Consider the following 19,527-nt stretch of genomic DNA (forward strand, 5'->3'; position numbering starts at 1 on the left):
AAAGTCTTGGTGGGGGAGCGTCTCTCAAGTCACATAATGTCCTGTACTGTACTGCGTTTGAGGCGATGAAGAAATCCATCGCTCATGACATCATGTGGTCAGTAAAGTGTGTTCAGATGCTGTCAGTGCGCCACATGTAATCACATTTTTATCACTTATTAACATAGAGACTATGTAGGCTGATCGGCTCAGGCATGATATTAAATTCCAGCCCCCTGGAAATGTGACACCGAGCAACAATCTGACAGCTACATTTCAACATGTTCAATAGAGCAAGAATGAGAGGGGGGGAGGCACCAGCATGCCACAGTATTAAAATATGAGTGTGAGGCTTCATATGCCAATATATAAACACCTTTCATCCCAAAGTGTGGGGTAAAGAGCTCCCAATGACTTGTTTGAACACTAGAAGAGTTGGTTCCATTACTGGTGACTGACAAGGTAACACACACACACACACACACACACACACACACACACACACACACACACACACACACACACACACACACACACACACACACACACACAGGTGAGAGAAAGATAAGTGTGTACCTGTGAGGTTACCTGTGATGGGATCATCCATTATTCACTCAGTGGTGAGTACATAACCCAAGCATCTATACATTATTCAACAGAACCCCCATCCCTTTCCTCTACTTCAGGAAGACACACTTTATGTGCACAAAAAAAGGAAAATCACCCATTCATTAAATCTCAAAGTTTCTCTCACGCTTGCATGTGTGTTCACAGATTGGTTGAACTTGTATTTGCATCTTCTTGCCAATGTTTTGAGAAGCAACAATATACTAATCCAAATGTTCTTAGTAAATGTGTCCCATTTATCGAAAAAAGATGTGACTTTTGGAAATTGTGATTCCAATGTTTCCACAATTAATTTTTTACAAATTACTTTTGTTGGAAAAAAAAGAGGTCAGATTAACTGATATCGAAAATAATCCCTAGTTTGAGCCCTAGTACTGTACATCACGAGTTATCTGATGTATGATAAAACTAAGGATGTCAAAAAAGGAAAAACAGTAGCTTATTTTCATCTAAAACACTTTATTCAAATAGTCGAACAATAAACACACTGATTATTAATTAGTTCAATTTGACAATATAGGGTTGAAATGTTAGCGGAATGTAATGTACCTGAATTGCATTAAAAAGAACTGAGGTATGTGGGATTTTGTTATCACAACAGCATCAACCCTTTTAAAAGTTTAAAAATACTGCAGGTAAAAAGTTTAAAATGTATTTTTTTCTCTGTTAAACTATCAGGCCAAGGAAGGCAGTCCAACACATAATCTTACATCAGGATGTGTTTTACAACGAGGGCTCCCTTTGGCAATGTCCCTCTATGAGTCATCAATACATGGGAGCCAAAATGTCTGTTAAGAAAACAGAAGAAGACATTGCGAATGAGCACTCTGTTCATAGCAGTTTGTCCAGCAGCAGCAGTTACTGTACATGAGAGACTGATGTGATACGTTTGATCTCACCATGTTAGTGCAGGCACTGGCAAATGTCATGTATCTGGGGTTAAACTGCAGAGTGTTGATGGGTCCTGGATGTTTCCCATCCAGCACAGCCACCTTCATCCCACTCTCAGTGCTCCAAACATGGACTCTGCCGTCCTCTGAGCCTGCACACCAAGACACATTTGAACACAGTGACCAGACAGATCTTACAGGAAGAGACCAAAACACTAAAAGTGACAGGTTTTACGCTTACCAATCATGACAAACTGAGAGTCAGGAGTGAAGCAGGCCTCCAGGGAGATGCCTTTACTGTTGTTGTAGCCCTTAAAATAAGCAGAGATAGGAAAACATTCAAGTAATCATACTAATAAACAGACAGACGTGATTTAATTTGTCTTACAGAAAAAGTGTGCAGAACAGATCCATTGAAAGCATTCAGGACACGAATCATCCCTCCATTGGTGGAGATGAGAATCTGTTTTCCATCGTTACTGAATTTAAGTCCAGTCCAGTCACAGAAGCGATTAAACCTCGTCTCAAATGAGGCAAAGGGACCCTTTTTTTACAGAAAGATAAAACACATTATAAATATAACAGAGACAATCAAATCAAAAGTCAAATCTTACTGAACCGCTAACACGGTTATTTGCATTTTACCTTGTCAAAAGCACGGAGGTCGTATAGTTTAATGGCCTGTGATTCCACCCCTGCAGCAAATATCAACCCATCAGGGTCAAAGGAACATACAGGTTTCCCCAGCGGGTTAGTCAAACCCTGAAACAAAATCAAAATAAATCCAAGAAAAAGAAAGTGAGAATTGCAACAGGAAGTCTGGATTTTTATAGAGATATTGTAAAAGTATTACCGCTATATTTCAGCCTTCCTAATTAATGACTGTAGTTTCTGTCGTACATTTTTCACATTAATGCCTCTCCTCCTCTCCCAAATTTAGTCTGTTTATAGTACAATGTCTTGTAGCACTGAGAGGGCAGATCCTAGGCTGAATCTCACCTCTCTTATTTGATAGCTCCTTGCTCCTCGGAGCTATGAGCGAGGAGATATGAGAGCAGCCTTCCAGGAAGCCGTGCAGCTGAAAGCCATTGCTAATTCCGCCTATACAGCTGACAAATTCATGTGACGCTTCAGAGGAAAGGACTTCTTATACCTCTGAAAACACATTTCCTCGTTTCCTCTCTCCTCGCATGATTTCCTCCCTCTCCCCCATGCTTCCGCGGTGGGGACGTACTAAGACGCGAGGAAGGGAAGCAAGTGGAGGAACCATGAATGCAATTTAAGGGAAGTGAGATTCAGACCAAGTGTAGCAGTGGTTCCTAAAGCAGGTTTGGGGACACCCAGTGGTCACAGGACAAATGCCTACTAAAAGGGGGTTTGGTAACTACAGATGTACTGTACCTTGATGTGCAGTAATCTGGGAATTCGTAATCGAATGCAGTAAGAGCTGTAGCAGTAGATGTAATTATACATTTGAGAAAACTGCCCACAGAGAACAGAGGAAGTGTCATTTTCCAGCCTGACTACTCACTTGACAGTTTGGAGCACGCAGATCCCAGATCCGGATTGTTTTGTCCAACGAGCCCGAGATAAATGTATCATCGACTGGTGACATGGAGAGCGCAATAACTCTAAAAACAAAAACAAAATTACAAAAGAAACAAACTTTAACCTTAAGTAATAAATGATCATTTTGGAGAAGACATGCACACAAATAAGACAATAAAAGACCAGATAAGACAAAGTGAAACCTCTGCTGCCTGTGGAGAACTGAGTAACTGGTAGCTGTGAAAGAGTAAACATGCTTATATTCTTTCTTTGTGTATTTGTAAACCATTGAGTGAAAATGTGAAGATTTTTTTTTAAATCTGATGAGTGTAAGAGCTGCAATGATTAGTCAATTTATCGGTTGGTCAACTGAATATTTTAAGTTTTGGACTGTTGGTTGGACAAAACAAGACAGAAAATGACAGGCCATTTTGAACTGTTTTCTGATGTTTGATAGACCAAATGATTAATCTATAAAATAAATAGCAGATATATCGATTATGGAAATAATTGTTAGTTACAGTCCTAATGTGCACATACTTTGATGGTACTTTTCCCACCTAGTGTGCATACCTTGTATTTATAATTGGTTTGTGAGTGGAAATAGACTTCTTTGTTCAAATCCATATGCAGCATACCACATCCTTACTTTATTTTACTCACCTTGCAGTGTGACCTGGGAAATACCTGATGTACTGGTTGTCAGTTAGTGACAGATATCGGATGGTATCTATACAAAACACAAAATCAATATTTTATTTTCCAAAACACATCATGAGCACATATATTTTTACTATAGTTAACATTGTTTTTTGGTGCTTTGTGCCAGCAGCTGTCAGTACTGCGTTATTACCATCTAGTTTGTTGGAGCTGTAGACCACTGTCTGCGCATCGTCATGTGTGTAGCGGATGAGGTCTACTCCATACTTCTTACTGAACAGGGTGCTTTTAGGTCTGAGACAGGACAGAATATTAAAACCTGTTAATCATATGATTTCATATATTTTAGGCATAAATGCATTATAGAGAGAACTTGTTTATTAATGTAATAAATTGGCCACTTACTTTCCCTCCCGGATGTCATATAACACAATGCAGTCGTCGTCGCTGCTTGATATTGCATTTTCACCACTTGGGCTGAAGTCCACACAGTTGACTTTCTGGGAATTTTCTCGATATGTTCTGGCAACCCTGAAACTTCGTAACACGCTGTCTGTGATCTTCATGCCTGCAGCTTTTTATAGCATACATAAGCTTCTGTGTAAAACCCCAAATGTGGACCTCTCCCTCTGGTTTAATGAAGCCGGCGAGTAATTTCTGGTCGAGCAATGCATGAGCAATATCATTTAGGAGCCGTTACGCGAAATAAAATTACATTTTCAGAAAAACAAAAATAAAACAAAACGGTGTATGTTCAGAACCCATAGCGACATTTGGAGTGACAACAATACATTCGGTTTATACCACATTATCTACCAGATGGGCGGTGTTCTCTAATCACCATTACATTCAGTAGCATCAACAAAACGGGCAGTGGCGGGTTCACAAACGAGCATTCCTATTGTCAGAAAAAGGAAATACGACACAACACCACAGGAAATTGCTGCATGCATGAATTTTTTTTTTAAAGCGACTTGGATTTTTGTAATTTTAACAGCCTTTAACAACCACCAGTCAAAAAAAATATTTATTTGACTGAACTAATGTATGTTTCACCAAACTCACTACAGCTGTTAAAATATTAGATTTTTGTATTTTCTGAAAATAAAGTTTGTACGCCTTTATTCTGAAAGGTGCGGCCCGGAGGTCGAAAGCCGGAAACAGCGAGCATGTGTCCTCTGGAGTTGTGTGTATTTCCAAGCTAATGTGAACTGTTTAGCTATACTTCACAATGAACAGCATTAGGAGAATATCCTGTAGTGACTGGAAATCCGGTTTGAACGTCGTCTTATCTCGGGTCAAACCATGGACTAACTGCTGCCGGTGTCCGGAGGCAGCACCGCCCCTCAGCCGGAGCCAGGCCACGGCCACTAAACAGGCTCCAGGCTTCGACACGGGAGAGAAGCCCCGGCTGAGGGCGGTCGACCTGGCGCGGAAGGTCCAGCAGGAGTGGAGGAAGCCACAGGCGGCAGAGCCTCCGCTATCCGGCCAGCAGAAGAGGGTGATGGAGCTGAAACGGTTCAGTCTGCAGCTACAACATGTTCATCCTAACGTGCTGGCCAAACACCTGAACAGAGCCGTGCTGTACCAGGACAAAGATGTAGTTGTCATCAACAAACCTTATGGTGTTCCTGTCAGAGGTAAACCGACAGGAGCTAAAGACAGTTTACTGATTTACACTGATTTTATTCTGAGTACAGTAAAAGACAGTTTGTGTCAACTTAGTTAATTGACAGAAAGATTGTTGATTAATCTTGTAATTTTCTAAGTTCTATGCCACAAACTCTCTGGTTCCAGCTTAAATGTCAGGAGTTTTTGGACTTCAATTATTTTTTTTGTAATAATGCACTCAAATATTTCTTATAATGGACTTATTTTTTCACAATTTTTCTGAAATTTCTATAGACCAAAAACTGTTCTGCAGATTAATTGATAAAGAAAAAAAGTCTTAAATTGCAGGCCTACATTTCTTTGCATATCTGCCAACAAATGTGCCCATACTGATAATAAGTCAACATTGGCCAATAATATTGGTCTGCTGATATATTGGTAGAGTTCTATTCCAATAATTGTAACTACAAACTGTATAGTATTGCAGTATTAGTTACGGAATAGGTTTAAATTACAAGATATTGACAGAAGTGTTGAGTCATGCTGAAGTTGCTGAAGACCTGAATACATGCACATTTGTTGTTGTTGCTCTCAGATGACTGTGGGGCGACATCGATCTCCTCTGTGCTTCATGTTCTCTCCAAAATGATGGATGGGATGAAGATCAAGTCTGATTCTCAGCTGTTCCCCTGTCTGAGGCTGGAGAAGGAAACAACAGGAGCTCTCCTGCTGGCCAGGAGTGAAGAAGTAGTCAAGCACATACTCAACCTTCACAGAAATAACCAAGTGCGGAGAAAGTACTGGTAAGACACAGTGATGGGGAAGAAAAGTGGTTAAAATAGGACTTTGGAAACCATTGAAAAGATTCTGCCTCCACATTGTCACACCACATGCTGCAGTAACACGTTTGCCAGTCTTTAACGTATTCACTGTTCCTCCTCAGGGTCATCACAGTTGGTGTACCTGTTCCATCTGAAGGAGTGATTGACATCCCCATCATAGAGAGAGAGGTCACAGGCTCTCGGCCACACTACAAGGTGTCTCCTATTTTGTGGTTTTAATGCTGTAATAATTAGTTAGTCAGTTCATCAACTGACAGAAACCTAATTCCAAATGTGAAAATTGCTGTAGTCATTAGTAAAAAAAACAAACAAGTACCAGTTTTAGCTTTATAGTTGCAGAGAGCTGCTTTCTTTTTTGTTTGTTTGTTATATAGTACATTGAATGCTTTGGGTTTTCTTGCTGTTGGTCACATCATGTTAACCTACTAGTATATTGTCTATTTACAGTTGTTTCAAGTAAATTACTAGTCAATGATTCAAATAATTATTAATTTTGGTTTTATTGTAGAACTATTCATAACAACTTATTTATTTAAATTCCAGATGGCTCTAAGTCCTCTTTTCAAAATGAATGATGCAGGCGATGGTGTGACCAAAGTCCGCGGCCATAGGCAAGCCCACTCTGCAGTGACCAAGTACAGAGTCTTGGACAGCAGCAGTGGTTGCAGCCTCGTGGAGCTCCAGCCTTTTACTGGTAAGACACTGGAAGTGCTTTATTTATCACAGGAAATAACTGCCAATTCAGTTTGTTGAATTCATTTTTAAGACTGGACCCATTTTTTTCTGTGTCACTTTCTTGTGTCCACAGAAGTGAAACACCAGATGAGGGTTCACATGGCACTTGCTCTGACATGCCCCATTCTTGGTGACCACAAATATTCCCACTGGAGCAAACTGGCACCCCAGGTAAAATATGTTTACAGTGTATCACCAAGAACGTGTTCACAATTGCTGGTAGAACATTAACTGCATACCATATTCAGTTAAACCTCTAAACAGGCGACAGTGAGTATGTTTACATGCACATTAATATTCCACTATTATTTCAAATATGACAATATTTGTATATGACAATATACTTTTACGAATTTAGCATTTTCCAATTAAGACGTGGGATATGCCAGTATTCTTTGGACATGTAGATCATGTACAGCGCATTCGGAATATGCGTCTCAATCTGGGTTTTTACCGCAGTTTGTGCCCTCTTGCCCATTTACGGTCAGCTCTGTAAGTTGCTATGGTTGTTGTACACAAACCATAAGCCAACAGTTTGCAAGGCTGCAGTAGAGATGCATGCCCAAAAGAAAAGGAGAAACGCACTTACTTTTAAACATTATGAAAGACTTGCATATCAACAAGTGTTTGAAAATGCACAAACATCGCAACGGCGACTTTGTCAAGAAGGTGGTTAAAGGAATGAGAGAGGGATGCTGTGTCCGCCTGGTCGAAAACCAAATTGAAAAAAATTGTCTTTTGCACGGCTGCATGTAAACGGGAATATTCACTTTCATTAGCCACGTACACGGTTTAGTCGGAATAATACCTTTTTTCGGAATATTACATGCATGTAAACATAGTCAGTGCGATGCGTCACAAATATGGCCGTTGTATCCTATAAATGTATTGAAATGTAAACGGTCACACTATGGGCTGGGGATGAACCAACCAGCTTCTTGTACTTTCATCTCCCTCCCACATGACAATCATTTTGATTGTTATTGTACCACTTTAAGGTTGTGGCCTCACTAGTCTGAATCAACCAAAGTTCATTTCCAGGATAATTGCCTGACTCCCGTTCCGCTCTGTGTGTTGCAGTTCTCAAAATTTTTGTTTTGAAGGAAGTTTCGAAGAAAATTTGGATTGTGCGATAAGGCAAGCTTGGTTCTTACGAGGAATAATTGTAGTTTTACAAAGAATGTTTTACGGCATTTACCATCTAACTGGGACAGATTGGTGGGGATTGCTGTGGGTAAAGTACACATGGTGATACACTGGTAAGAGCAAATTACGTTTAACCATGTATCCAGCTAATTTAAATAGTTCACTATGTATTGTGTGAACAGTTAACTTCATTTAATATTTTATGTGGCGTTTTCTTTTGCGGGGTGCAAATATTCCACCAAAACAAGTTCCTTCCTGAGACCATTTAGCAGAGTCACTGTCGCTGCGTCTAGACCTTGGCGCTGCCAAAGACAATTGTGATTGGGTTATTTGCATTTCTTTAAACCAGTGTTTTTTTTTCTCCTATCCTAGAATGTATGTGTGGTGCAGCCAGACCTTAATCCAATCCAATGCGAGACTATGGCATTACTAATCCTGAAACCTACACTACTGGCATACAAAACAGGGCCTTTTTAAATCCGTTGGGTCATGCTTTAATTTACTAAGATGTCAAGTGTGAAACCTTTGAGAGTTTTTGTTGCTTTCACTTGGGTGTATATATATATATATTTTGTTAAACATATACAAACAGTAGAGGAGAGCTCACTTTGTCATTTAGTATCTTCTATAGTTAATCACAAGTTTGTTCATTTTGGTGCACAGAAATTACCAGACCATGTGCTGGGAAAGCTTGGACTGGAGCAGAGCAAGAGCCGGTATCTTCCTCTACATGTGCTCGCTCGACAGCTGATGCTGCCAGGTACCAATGGAGCCGACGTCAACGTGTCCTGTCCCATGCCTAAATACTTCACACAAACGTTGAATCGACTGCATTTAACCCTTCCTGACAAAAAAGACCATAAATAACCACCTCTTCGTTTTTTGTTAAATTCTTATCAATCCAAGTGATGTCTAAATGTTTTGGGCATCGGTGTGAAGGATTTCAGACTGCAACGTGGGTGAAAAGTGTATCATCCTAAATGCAAAATTAAATCAAGCTGGGTTATTGTGAGGTTATGTGAAATTATCAAATAGAAAATGACTGTACAGTGCTAAACTCATTTTAGTAATAAACAAAGCAGAACTGTATCACAATTATTTGTCAATGTAGTTAATCCAAATAGACGATAACTAGACAATGGATGCTGTTGGTGTAACAATTTTTTTTTTAAAAGGCCAGCAACTAATCCTTCTTTCAAATATCAGAGTTGCATTTCTACAGACAACACTGCACTTAATACTTTCATTTTTCGAATTGCTTGTCATGACTTTTGAGACAAGGATTAATACTGTTACTTTTCCATCTCCATGTCCTGTTTAATAACCGACTATACATACAGGAATAAGTTGGCAAAAATCCTTGATGGGTGTTTAAATCACTAGCTTTGACCTGAGAAAAAAATGTTTCCAATCTCCTGAATGACCACAATATAGCACTTTGACCTTGTGAATATCTGAGGTTCGACTCACTTAATGATCCACAAGCATAAATAATGACGTCAGTTTTGAAAACAGGCACAAGTTCTTAAGTTTTGAATGTATCAATTATGTGATCCAAAATGCAGTCAGTATACAAAACAATTGTGAGAAGAAGTTCCTGTAATTGTCCATTAAGATGTCATGTATCATAGTGGGACTTTGAAGAGACGTAATATGTGTTAAATGCTCTGTGAGGTTAAGTACTGAAGGGTTATATCCTCAAATTGATACTTTTATAGGAAAATGTACCACATCTGCCGAGTCGAGAGGGCAGGAGGTCAATCAAAGTCCAGCAGCGGTAAGACTAAAGCCTCCCTTACTTGCCAGTTTAAAGGTTACAGAGGCAATGGCTTACAAAGGTAGACAAAAAAAAAATAACAGTCCAAACCATCAGCTGAAAACAGAAAATGTAAGAAGAGAAGAAAAAAAAAAACTTTGCTTTTATGATGCACTCCTCAGAGAAATGATTGTTCCAGAAGTTGTTCCTTTTGATTTGAGATGAGGGTCATTGAGGTTTATAGAGTCAGGATGGATACTGCATAGTCAACAATCAGTGACTGGAGAACAAGTTTCTGTGAGTCCAGTCAGTCCGGACTAACGCCGATTATCTCCTGGATCTCTCGGACCACGATGATGCGGGCCAGCACGTGCTCAACTTGCTGACTCGTGAGGGGCTGAGATGAGTACCACATCGGACTGTTTGGTGCAACGACAGGCTCCGGAGTCATGTAGTATGCATCGTTGCGTCCCTTAACACTTTGAGGACTGGAAAAGGAAAATACGTTTTTTGTTGGGTAGTACAATACAGTGCACGCGCGCGCACACACACACAATTTATGTGTACTTACCATTTGAAGAGATAAAAGTCATAAAGTTTAATGGGGCAGCGAAGGGGATTCTCAGGATCCTCAGCCTGCTCTTCATACATGTCATCAGTTTCTGAAACAGACGTCACACAGCACGTCAGCAACTTCTGCTGTCAAAGGCTGTGACTTGTAGCAAGACTTTAACATGAGGCTTACTGTATTGAGCGCCATTCTGTCCTGCACTTTGTGGACCTTGCCCTTTGAGAAGGCGGATGCTGGTTGCTTTGTCCTTGGCATTAGTGGGGTTCTTCCTTGTGTGTCTTAGGACCTTAGAGAAAGCTACTTTCATGTGCTGTTCGGGTGTTGTCAGGTGGAAATGCCTGTGACAAAGATGTGTTTTTACCACACGCAGTAATAACAAAATACATGTCTGTCATTAAAGAAAACCGATTCAGCTCATTCAGTGGTGAGATGCGGTTACTCACTTAGTGTTGAAATACATTAGAGTTGTAAGCAATGTGGCTGGTGAATGTGCACCAAGCTGTTTACACTCCCACAGCATCTCCTCTGTTACATGACTTGGGATGACATAACCTAAGATGAAAAACATGCAATGAGCAATTCTTTCTATAAAACAATAAAAATTTATATGTTGACTCTCTCTTACCTAAAGGATGGACACTGGGTTTCCAACCATCCAGGATTTTGTGTAAACACCCACAAAAACGTGTGTAATACGGATCAGAGAAAATATCGTCCACACGTCCATTTTCAGAGAGATACTAAAAAAAATAAATTAAAAAAAAAGTGAAATGTGCAGGTTAGAACTTAAAGTAGACAGCCTTTTGGCAAGATGCACTGTTTGAGCATGGAGATACTAACCTTTTGTATGCACAAGAAAACATAATAGAGAACATCGGATGTGAATTGCTCTTCGTCTGATCCTCGTGCCTCCTGTGTCATCAGGGAAAGACCCAAGTTTAGCTCAGCTACTGCACTGGACACCAAGTCTTCTTGAAAACGCAGGGGCTGACGACCTGTGCACAGCCACAGACAGATGAGTGCTTTAAAGTTTACACACTTATTTCTCAAGCAGAATAAAAGTTCTCAAGAAGTACAATATAAACAGTGAATGAATCAGGGATTACAACTTGTCGTTTTATTGCTTCCAGTGGTTTGAGTAAGTATCCATAATGATAGATATCAGTGTTGCTTATGAATGTGTGTTCAAAATGATTAGTTGACTTACGTCCTATGGGTGCAAGCTTGTTCTTTTCCTGCTTGTTTAGCTCCGCGTTTTTTCGGTTCACCCAAAGGCGCCAGACCTCCAGGCCTTCCTCGGGCTTCAGGCAGACAGGAACCATGATCTCTGTGGGCGGTTCAGCATGAGACTCTGTCTCTATGTGACCCTGCAACAGACCAAAAGCGTCAGTTAATACTTTCTGGGAAAGAGGGCAGCAAGAATAAAACGCTAACTTTGTAATCACATAATAATTTAGCTAGATAATGTTATAATTACAGTAAGTAGCAATAATACATTTTTCAAGGCCAGTATAAAAATGACATGCAAGTTTACAAACTTTTTATAGTGATAGTTCCAAAAAAAAAGAAATGCATTTGCAAGGTTTCAAACACTCAATCATTTCAGGTAATTTTCTTAGGATTTCCTGACTATAACGATACATGTCTGCCACGTTATTCATTCTCATCACCAAGAACAATTTTAAGATACATTTCTTTTTATCCATTTTATGCTTTGAGCTATGAAAAAACAGGGTACACAGCATAGGACCAATTCAGATAATCAAAGTCAGAACACACCTGCAGATGGAGCTGCTGCTCTTGTCCCTCTTCTCCTTGGCTCTGCTGTTTATTTGGGTCCCATATGTGTACCGACTGTGCAGCGTTGTAAGTCCCTCCTACAGTCTGCACTGCCACAGGGATGTGAATGTTCCCGTTCATGAACTGCGCTGGGAACAGGGTCTGTACTATTTCTTCCTGCGTCCCAGTGGAGGCCGACTGCACATCTGCAGACCTTGATGAGGAACTGGGGGACATTTTGTCCTTACCATTGGTGGTGGCAACTTGCATTGTGCTGTATGTGTCCTGTGGTATGGCAATGTGAGTTACCCCCTGCTGCTGTGGAGTGGAGTACACAGGGATGGTCCAGGTCTCACCTGTGGGACCTGTGATTGTTCCTGTAGTGCTGTACAGTTGAGCGCTGTCAACAGTGAGCAAATCTGGTCGTAGGGACACATAGCTCTGCTGCTGCCCTTGAGGGATGGTTAGAACTGTGGCAACCTGCTGCCCCTGTGTAACAGCATAAGACACAGATAGAGGGCCATCCATCTTGCGCTTCTTGGCAGGTTGGAGAACAGTTGGGACAGTGGCAGACCTCCTCTCTGCTTCCCTGGCTGAGTCCTGTTGCTGCGAAGGAGACATGGCCTCTATGGTCTGAATCTGGATCTGTTGGCCCCTCTGTAGCTGAATTTGTTGGCCACCCGGTAGCTGAATTTTTTGGCCACCTTGTAGTTGAATTTGCTGGCCACCTGGTAGCTGAATTTGCTGGCCACCTGGTAGCTGAATTTGCTGGCCATCCTGTAGCTGAATTTGTTGGCCGCCATGTAGCCGAATTTGCTGGCCACCATGTAGCTGAATTTGCTGGCCATCCTGTAGCTGAATTTGCTGGCCATCCTGTAACTGAAATTGCTGGCCATCCTGTAGCTGAATTTGCTGGCCATCCTGTAGCTGAATTTGCTGGCCATCCTGTAGCTGAATTTGCTGGCCATCCTGTAGCTGAAAATGTTGGCCATCCTGTAGCTGAAAATGACCATCCTGTAGCTGAAAATGACCATCCTGTAGCTGAATATGTTGGCCAGCCTGAAGTTGAATTTGCTGGCCACCTGGCAGCTGAATATGCTGCGTTCCTTGTAACTGGATTTGTTGTCCACTTGACAACTGGATTTGTTGTCCCCGAGCTACAGCAGCAACCAGCTGTGCCTGAATCTGTGGAACACAGTTGACATAGTCACAAACCAGCATCACATGAATGCACTTGATATGGGTGGGTGTTTAAAAAAAAAAATCCTGTACCTGCTGCTGCTGCTCCTCTGTGAGCTCTCCCTGCTGGACAAAATGGGCTGTTGAGATTCCCTGCAGGTCCTGCTGTGAGGGGGAGGCCACCTGAAGAACCTGGCCAACTGATTGGCCCTGCTGTTCCTGAATCTGAACCTGGCACAGAGGGAATGTTTGAAAAATAAACAGACCATTGTGAAGTACTATTTGAGATAAAAGAATGTGAATGTAGATAAAGTGAGTTTATGTCCAAAGTAATGACATTTCTGATAAAATGTGAAGCTACACTAATACAAATACTATCAATACTGAGCAGGTCAAACAGTCTACACGTCACAATGTATCAGTGAATTTAACCAAAGAAACTGTTTCTTCTACACAGAAAATGTTACACAACCCTATGTTTTTGCAAATCCACAATAGGAGTAGGTGTCTATTGTGGAATATTCCACGATGGGCTTAAGTAATATTTATAAAAGTTTAAAAGGATATGCAGTAGACAGAAGTGCAGCAGTAAAGAGAATGTGAGTGAATGAGTGATCCCACTTTATTGTGTAGCCAAGGCCATGCCTCCTAACAACTAGTAGGAGGCCAATAACCACTAGAATCATGAGGCACCTTGGAGGTAAGAAGCAATGCCTGTTAACTGTAATATATATTTATTATTATACAATTGTAGATCTGGAGTTACCTCAAATGTATTAACAGATTATCTTACTATGAACATATCAACCGTAGAATGGCAGCTTTACTCTCAAATGAAAAACTGATCATCACAATCTGACATTCAGGTCCCTGCAGGCCCCATATGTCTTGTGCAATTTTACCATAGCATGTCATAATACGAGAAACTGACATTGCTGATAAACTAACCTGCATCTGAAGCTGCTATTCAGACTCTTGATGCACAGACAGATGAGGTGAAATCTCTGCTGAGGTCACCTGTACCTGTCATTAAGCACGTATATGAAGTGCAGCAGATTGCACCACAGTGGAGAATATCATTCAACATCAACCATAATAAAAAGGGACCTGCTCTTACCGGACAAGCCAGCTCTAAGAGAGAGCCAGCCACCTCCGTACTGTCTGCGTAGACACAGTTGGTACCCTGCTGCTGGTACACCATGGCTGTGGTGGTGGCCGCACCTTCCTGCTGACTGAACTCCTGCATCACCTCTGGGCCCTTGGCGAGAGACTCCAGGAACTCCTTCATCCTGTGTTGAGGCACAGTGCGGGCCTTCTGCCGCACATACTCATCAAAGGAAACGACCCCACTCCCCTGCTCATTCATCCTCAATTGACCTAGAAAGATACATTTTCAAACATTTGAGAGTCCAGTCAAGTCCAAAAAAGCTCACATTTACAAGCTATGTATTGAAAGCACAGACATGTATAACGTGAATGAAGAATATTGTAATAAAGAGGGGCAGTGCAATTTTATAAGCACGACATTAATTAGCTCAATACTGTCATTTAAATAATAGGGTAACGTTGTAATAACTTAACAAGCACACGGGACAAAGTGCATTTTGGCTTGTAAGTCAATACGTTAATATTACAATGACTGCAGCGCTTCCATCAACTTTTTCTAGTAAATGTTAACTTAAACATTACAGTCAGAGATATAACGCTAGCTCACAGCTAACTGTACATTGTTAGCTACAACATGAAAGACAATTTTGGTTTAATGTTTATAGAGCACCAACAATACATTTGAGCGACTATACTGTACGTTACAGCTAACGTTAGTGGTTAGCAAGCTAGCTTCACGATGTTAGCAAGGCACTGTTTTGTCACAGCCCATATGGACAGTTGGCTTGCTAACAACCGCTAACTGTATTTAACACCGCCGAGTTGTGATATCTACCGTAAATTATGCAATTTAGCTACATATTTGCTCATAACATATGTTAAACAATAAAGCAACAGTACATTCATTCCATACATAACATGACGCTAGCTAGCTAATCATTGTGCTAACGTTAGCTAGCTAGCTCGATGGCTCCGGATCATGTCATGCTACCTTAAATAAAACGAAATCCTCTCCTTTCCGCCAAGGCACGGTGTTTAAAACTAAAAAGCCAATAAACGTCTAACAGCTACCACCAGCACACCATTCACTTCGCTACATAGTGCGTGTAGTGACGGTGTAGTCCCGCAAACAATGCTGTTTAGATTGCGATAAAAATGTAACAGTAGCAGCGAGCAGGCGAGGTCTGACGTCTCCGGGCACGCTTCGGAGTAAAACAAGTTTCACAGCTCCAGCAAAGCACAGATTTATGTATCCAGTTGAATTCCGAGTGGTATTGCTACGACCTACACCACACAACGACACATACAAAAACCTCCACTGTATTTATCCAGTGAGATATAAAATAACGGAAGTATAGGCCCCGAAAACAACGCGACTCCACTACAGACTGCTTGCGACGTCCTGCCGCGGTGTTCTGTTGACAAGAGTTCCCATCCAGAGAGATGACATGCAGGGTTTATAGTCAGACGAAAATTGTTTATAAAATCTGATTAAGCATCAGAAGCATCATTACAGCTTGTGTAATGATGCTTCGTCAGATTTTATAAACAAATTTCCTACAATTTAAAATACCTCACATAAATATTGTGTGCTTTGGAGCCATACCTATTTTTATTTAATTCTTTATTATCCGGCACTAAAAACCAGAGAGGGGAAATAACATAAGAGATAACATGGAAAGTAAAAACAGGCACTCATAGTAAATGCAGTCGGATATATAATAGATAGATATTTAATATGAATTAAAAACATTAATTATAGGCAATTCTTTAAAAGAATAAACCAAAATTTACAATTCACTTAAACGTTATTGTTTTTTGCTGAATTTGGTTGTTTATTCGCCTCATGATAATCTCTGTATGCCACAGCACCTATGAGTTGTGGTTGAAAGCTCTGATAAAAAAGCTAGTAAATGGACCTTATTTTGTCAGACTATCTCCTTTTATCCCTATATGTTTGACTCTGTACAACAGGACTCTGGAACCCAAGTTCCAGGTTGAGTCATTTAACATTGACACATAAACATACAGTATATATAATTGCAGCAGTGTTAAAATGCTTCCCAGAGATGTTCTGGTGATGCCTGGTAAACATTTGAATGCATGTACCTTTAACAAAATCTAACTTCCCCAGTCTGCCTTAAAGAGCCAGGCATGTGCTACTGAGGGCCTCCCCCAGTACTCTCCACAACAAACTGCCTCTCGCCCGTCTTAAGGTGGACCAACACAGATGTACTGTGGGCATAGGCTATGTCCACTACACACTGGATAGGAAAGAGTTAATTCCCACACTCACTACAGACTGCAGGGGCTCTATGGTGGAAGTGGTGGTGGGAGTAATATGCTTATTACCATTTTTTTCTTAAATAAAATTGCTTACAATGATAGCAAAAACATAATAAGATTCATCTAAGTGGTGACTGTGACTAATAGTCTTACACATTTTATCATACAGTATGCATAACATCTCTCCACGTCATGTCATGTTTGGCATACAAAACCCCTCACATGTGCATGTTTCAAACTAATAGCCAGTGAGTTGGCATAAAACAATACTAGTGTCTAGTTGGCTTCACATTATCACTTCATGTGACTTTGTGCTACTTAATGTAATCCTTTAGAGAAGGGATTAACCTTAACACAACTGTTGTGAAAACAGGCAGATGAGGCTTGTCAGCTTTTATATAGTCAATTATTTACAACAAATGTTTCTTTTTTAAATCTACATATGTGAAGACAATAATCCCCCAGAAGGTGCTTAATTAAGCATTTTCTTTTCCAGAATTACCCCCTGGTATTTTGGTTTTGCAATTGTTTTAGCAGGTGACACATCAAGATGGGAAGCTGCCAAGTAACCAGCCGGTGCAGTAATAGGAATAGGATGTCAGCTGGATGGCTGAAAGCATGCCTGTAAATCCAATGGGTTCAACCCTTACTGTGATGCTCTTTATGTACTACATCAGAAATCACATGTTACAAACGCTTGAACTGCAGCTAGAGTGCTACCCATGAAGCACTTAAAGAAAGTAGAGCAAAAGGAATCACAGGTACGTCTGAGTTATCTGGTTTTATTGAACATTTTTTAAATCTTTGGTTTAGTGTATAGGAGAATTTGTTTCGGCAATCGGATATTGTGTTTTGATAATGTTGTAAAATTAATGTTAATAGTTGGAATAGTTAGAAAAATCCCCCGCTTGTTTTAGAGACTACTTTTGTATTTGTTTGAGTGCACTTTTTAATCAAATAGTACAAATTATCAACAATAAGTCAGGACACAAGGCATTTCTTAAAACTTGTGGTTCATGTTTTAAGCAGTTTTAAAGTAAACAAACAGAAATAACGTTAATTTATCATCTAAAGTTACCCAAGGTTTCAGCAGGCTTTGGGAAATCAGGTCACCTGTAAGATATGTTTAGGTCATGCTGAAAATAATATATATATAATACTTGTGCTCTATTGTCTAGAGTGGCAGCTTGGCATTTGTGACCAAAGGTCACAGACAGATCAGACTGACTCATGCTGTGAACTTTCATGGATTTGCCAAGCTGTGTCGTACTTTAACTGAGATAAACCATTCACAGATGTTGTGCAAACCCACTGGATTACACAGGGAATTTAGTGTCCTTTGTAGGATTGAAACACAAAATTAATTATCTAGGAATCTGTGTGACTCATCCTGTCTTGACACCGAATAAGGGTCTAATTTTGAAGTGGAATAGTTATATGAAAGTAGTCTCTGTAGCCAATGTCAGTCTGCTGTGCCAGGCTGTTCCTCTCCTTCTTCTTTGTCGTCCTACAGGTTTTGGGATTTTGACTTAATATCAAAAGTGTCAAAATGGGGCGTTCATCTTTGCTCTTCATTTCGCTAACCGTGTCTCTCTCTTCACTTGGAAGCCTCATCACTTCACATTCACTGGACAACTCTGATCCAGACCGAATAACTCGAAGCACAGGCAGAAACAACAACGCTCCAGACAGCTTGGCCAGTGAATTGATCTTCCATTCAGAGAGCAGCGGTGACTCTGCAGAGGGCCGTGGACAGAGTGTTGACAGTAGAGCATCACAGATACTCATCATTCCAAAGGAGACTGAGCAAGCCAGCAATGAAAGCCATTCTGGATCTGGAATTCCTTTAACTAAAACACCAGCACTTACTCTACGCCACTCAGGCGCTCGTGACCAAGGAGCTGACAAAGCTAATACTTCAATTACAGGATACACTCACTCCAGTGTGCACATGATCTCAGAGGAAGCTCTTTTGGAAGGCAGCCACATAATGACTGAGGAACAATTAAAAAAGAGTCATACATCCATTGTAAATGATGATTTTCTGCATGGTAAGTGAACATAGTTAATTCTCTCCCATTAGCCACATAGTAAAATACACAATTAATTCAAAATATATGTTTACAAAATTGAATTCTCCTGCATCAAAAAATAAGACTTTTCTTATTTCTCCCTCTCTCTGTCTCTCATTTTTAGGTTTGGACAGCCCTAAACTCACTGTCCAAAACAATGCGTTAACTTCCACTCTGAACCATTACCTGTCAAGACCTGGAGGTCCCTGTGTGCTTGGTCTGAGTCCTTGTGTTGTTCTTACAAACTATAACGGCACCAATCTGCTCTGGGATGACATGAGACGCACACTGGCATTTGCCTGGGAACTACATGTCTTTGGATCAGCCAGCCTCTTCATATTGATGGCAATCCTGGCAGTTATGGGAATGGCCGGTGCATGCACTCTTCCTCATCCCCTCTGTGACACCCTGACTTTAGCAAATACTCTCCTGATCCTCTGTGGTAGTCTGCGTGGTGTCCTCCTTCTACTTGATCCTTATGGCACCCGTCAGATCCTGTCTCGTGCTACTCTGGCAGCTCTCCATAATGTTCCTCTGCAGCTCCTTCTGTGGGTGCAGGTTACCCTCGCACTGGTCACACTCAGAGGGTTGAAATTATTACTTTTCCCACTAAAGCTGCAGCACCCATGGGTGGTTGGAGTGCTGGCTGTATCACATTGCACTCCATTATTTGTAGCAGACCTTTTCTCTACAACTTTATCCCCCACTCTCCCTCTGTTGCTACATACCCTCTCCCTCT

The 19,527-nt window shown here is 40.8% G+C and overlaps 3 protein-coding genes across 3 annotated transcripts; 1 reads left to right on the top strand and 2 right to left on the bottom strand.

Moving 5' to 3' along the window:
* Nucleotides 1-1,045: 1,045 nt before the first annotated feature.
* LOC144516890 (WD repeat-containing protein 82-like) lies at nt 1,046-4,575 on the bottom strand. Its single transcript, XM_078248567.1, has 9 exons — nt 4,110-4,575; nt 3,898-3,998; nt 3,708-3,774; nt 3,028-3,127; nt 2,142-2,258; nt 1,885-2,040; nt 1,738-1,807; nt 1,506-1,648; nt 1,046-1,394 (listed from the first exon to the last, which is right to left on the bottom strand). The coding sequence occupies exons 1-9, from the start codon at nt 4,268-4,270 to the stop codon at nt 1,362-1,364; spliced, it is 948 nt and encodes a 315-aa protein (XP_078104693.1). The 5' UTR covers nt 4,271-4,575; the 3' UTR covers nt 1,046-1,361.
* Nucleotides 4,576-4,838: 263 nt separating this feature from the next.
* Nucleotides 4,839-9,127, top strand: rpusd4 (RNA pseudouridine synthase D4). Its single transcript, XM_078248566.1, has 6 exons — nt 4,839-5,344; nt 5,911-6,118; nt 6,259-6,352; nt 6,701-6,851; nt 6,966-7,063; nt 8,702-9,127. The coding sequence occupies exons 1-6, from the start codon at nt 4,936-4,938 to the stop codon at nt 8,903-8,905; spliced, it is 1,164 nt and encodes a 387-aa protein (XP_078104692.1). The 5' UTR covers nt 4,839-4,935; the 3' UTR covers nt 8,906-9,127.
* LOC144516888 (transcriptional regulator QRICH1-like) lies at nt 9,084-15,852 on the bottom strand. Its single transcript, XM_078248564.1, has 11 exons — nt 15,422-15,852; nt 14,441-14,700; nt 13,417-13,554; nt 12,145-13,329; nt 11,573-11,732; nt 11,206-11,360; nt 10,991-11,105; nt 10,809-10,917; nt 10,540-10,703; nt 10,366-10,456; nt 9,084-10,282 (listed from the first exon to the last, which is right to left on the bottom strand). Exons 2-11 carry the CDS (start codon nt 14,687-14,689, stop codon nt 10,102-10,104), a joined length of 2,547 nt encoding a protein of 848 aa, XP_078104690.1. The 5' UTR covers nt 14,690-14,700; nt 15,422-15,852; the 3' UTR covers nt 9,084-10,101.
* Between the last annotated feature and the right edge of the window lie 3,675 nt (nt 15,853-19,527).

This window comes from Sander vitreus, chromosome 4, assembly GCF_031162955.1.
Source record: "Sander vitreus isolate 19-12246 chromosome 4, sanVit1, whole genome shotgun sequence".
Taxonomy (NCBI): domain Eukaryota; kingdom Metazoa; phylum Chordata; class Actinopteri; order Perciformes; family Percidae; genus Sander; species Sander vitreus.

Coding starts and splice junctions, on each gene's coding strand:
- LOC144516890 (XM_078248567.1), bottom strand. CDS start 4,270: ATGAAGATCACAGACAGCGTGTTACGAAGTTTCAGGGTTGCCAGAACA. Junction 3,775..3,897: donor CAGCTCCAACAAACTAGATG/GTAATAACGCAG, acceptor TGTTTTGTATAG/ATACCATCCGATATCTGTCA. Junction 1,395..1,505: donor CCAGTGCCTGCACTAACATG/GTGAGATCAAAC, acceptor TTTTCTTAACAG/ACATTTTGGCTCCCATGTAT.
- rpusd4 (XM_078248566.1), top strand. CDS start 4,936: ATGAACAGCATTAGGAGAATATCCTGTAGTGACTGGAAATCCGGTTTG. Junction 6,353..6,700: donor GCTCTCGGCCACACTACAAG/GTGTCTCCTATT, acceptor TTTAAATTCCAG/ATGGCTCTAAGTCCTCTTTT. Junction 6,852..6,965: donor GGAGCTCCAGCCTTTTACTG/GTAAGACACTGG, acceptor TTGTGTCCACAG/AAGTGAAACACCAGATGAGG.
- LOC144516888 (XM_078248564.1), bottom strand. CDS start 14,689: ATGAATGAGCAGGGGAGTGGGGTCGTTTCCTTTGATGAGTATGTGCGG. Junction 13,555..14,440: donor TCTTAGAGCTGGCTTGTCCG/GTAAGAGCAGGT, acceptor CCTCTGTGCCAG/GTTCAGATTCAGGAACAGCA. Junction 10,704..10,808: donor CTAATGTATTTCAACACTAA/GTGAGTAACCGC, acceptor TCTTTGTCACAG/GCATTTCCACCTGACAACAC.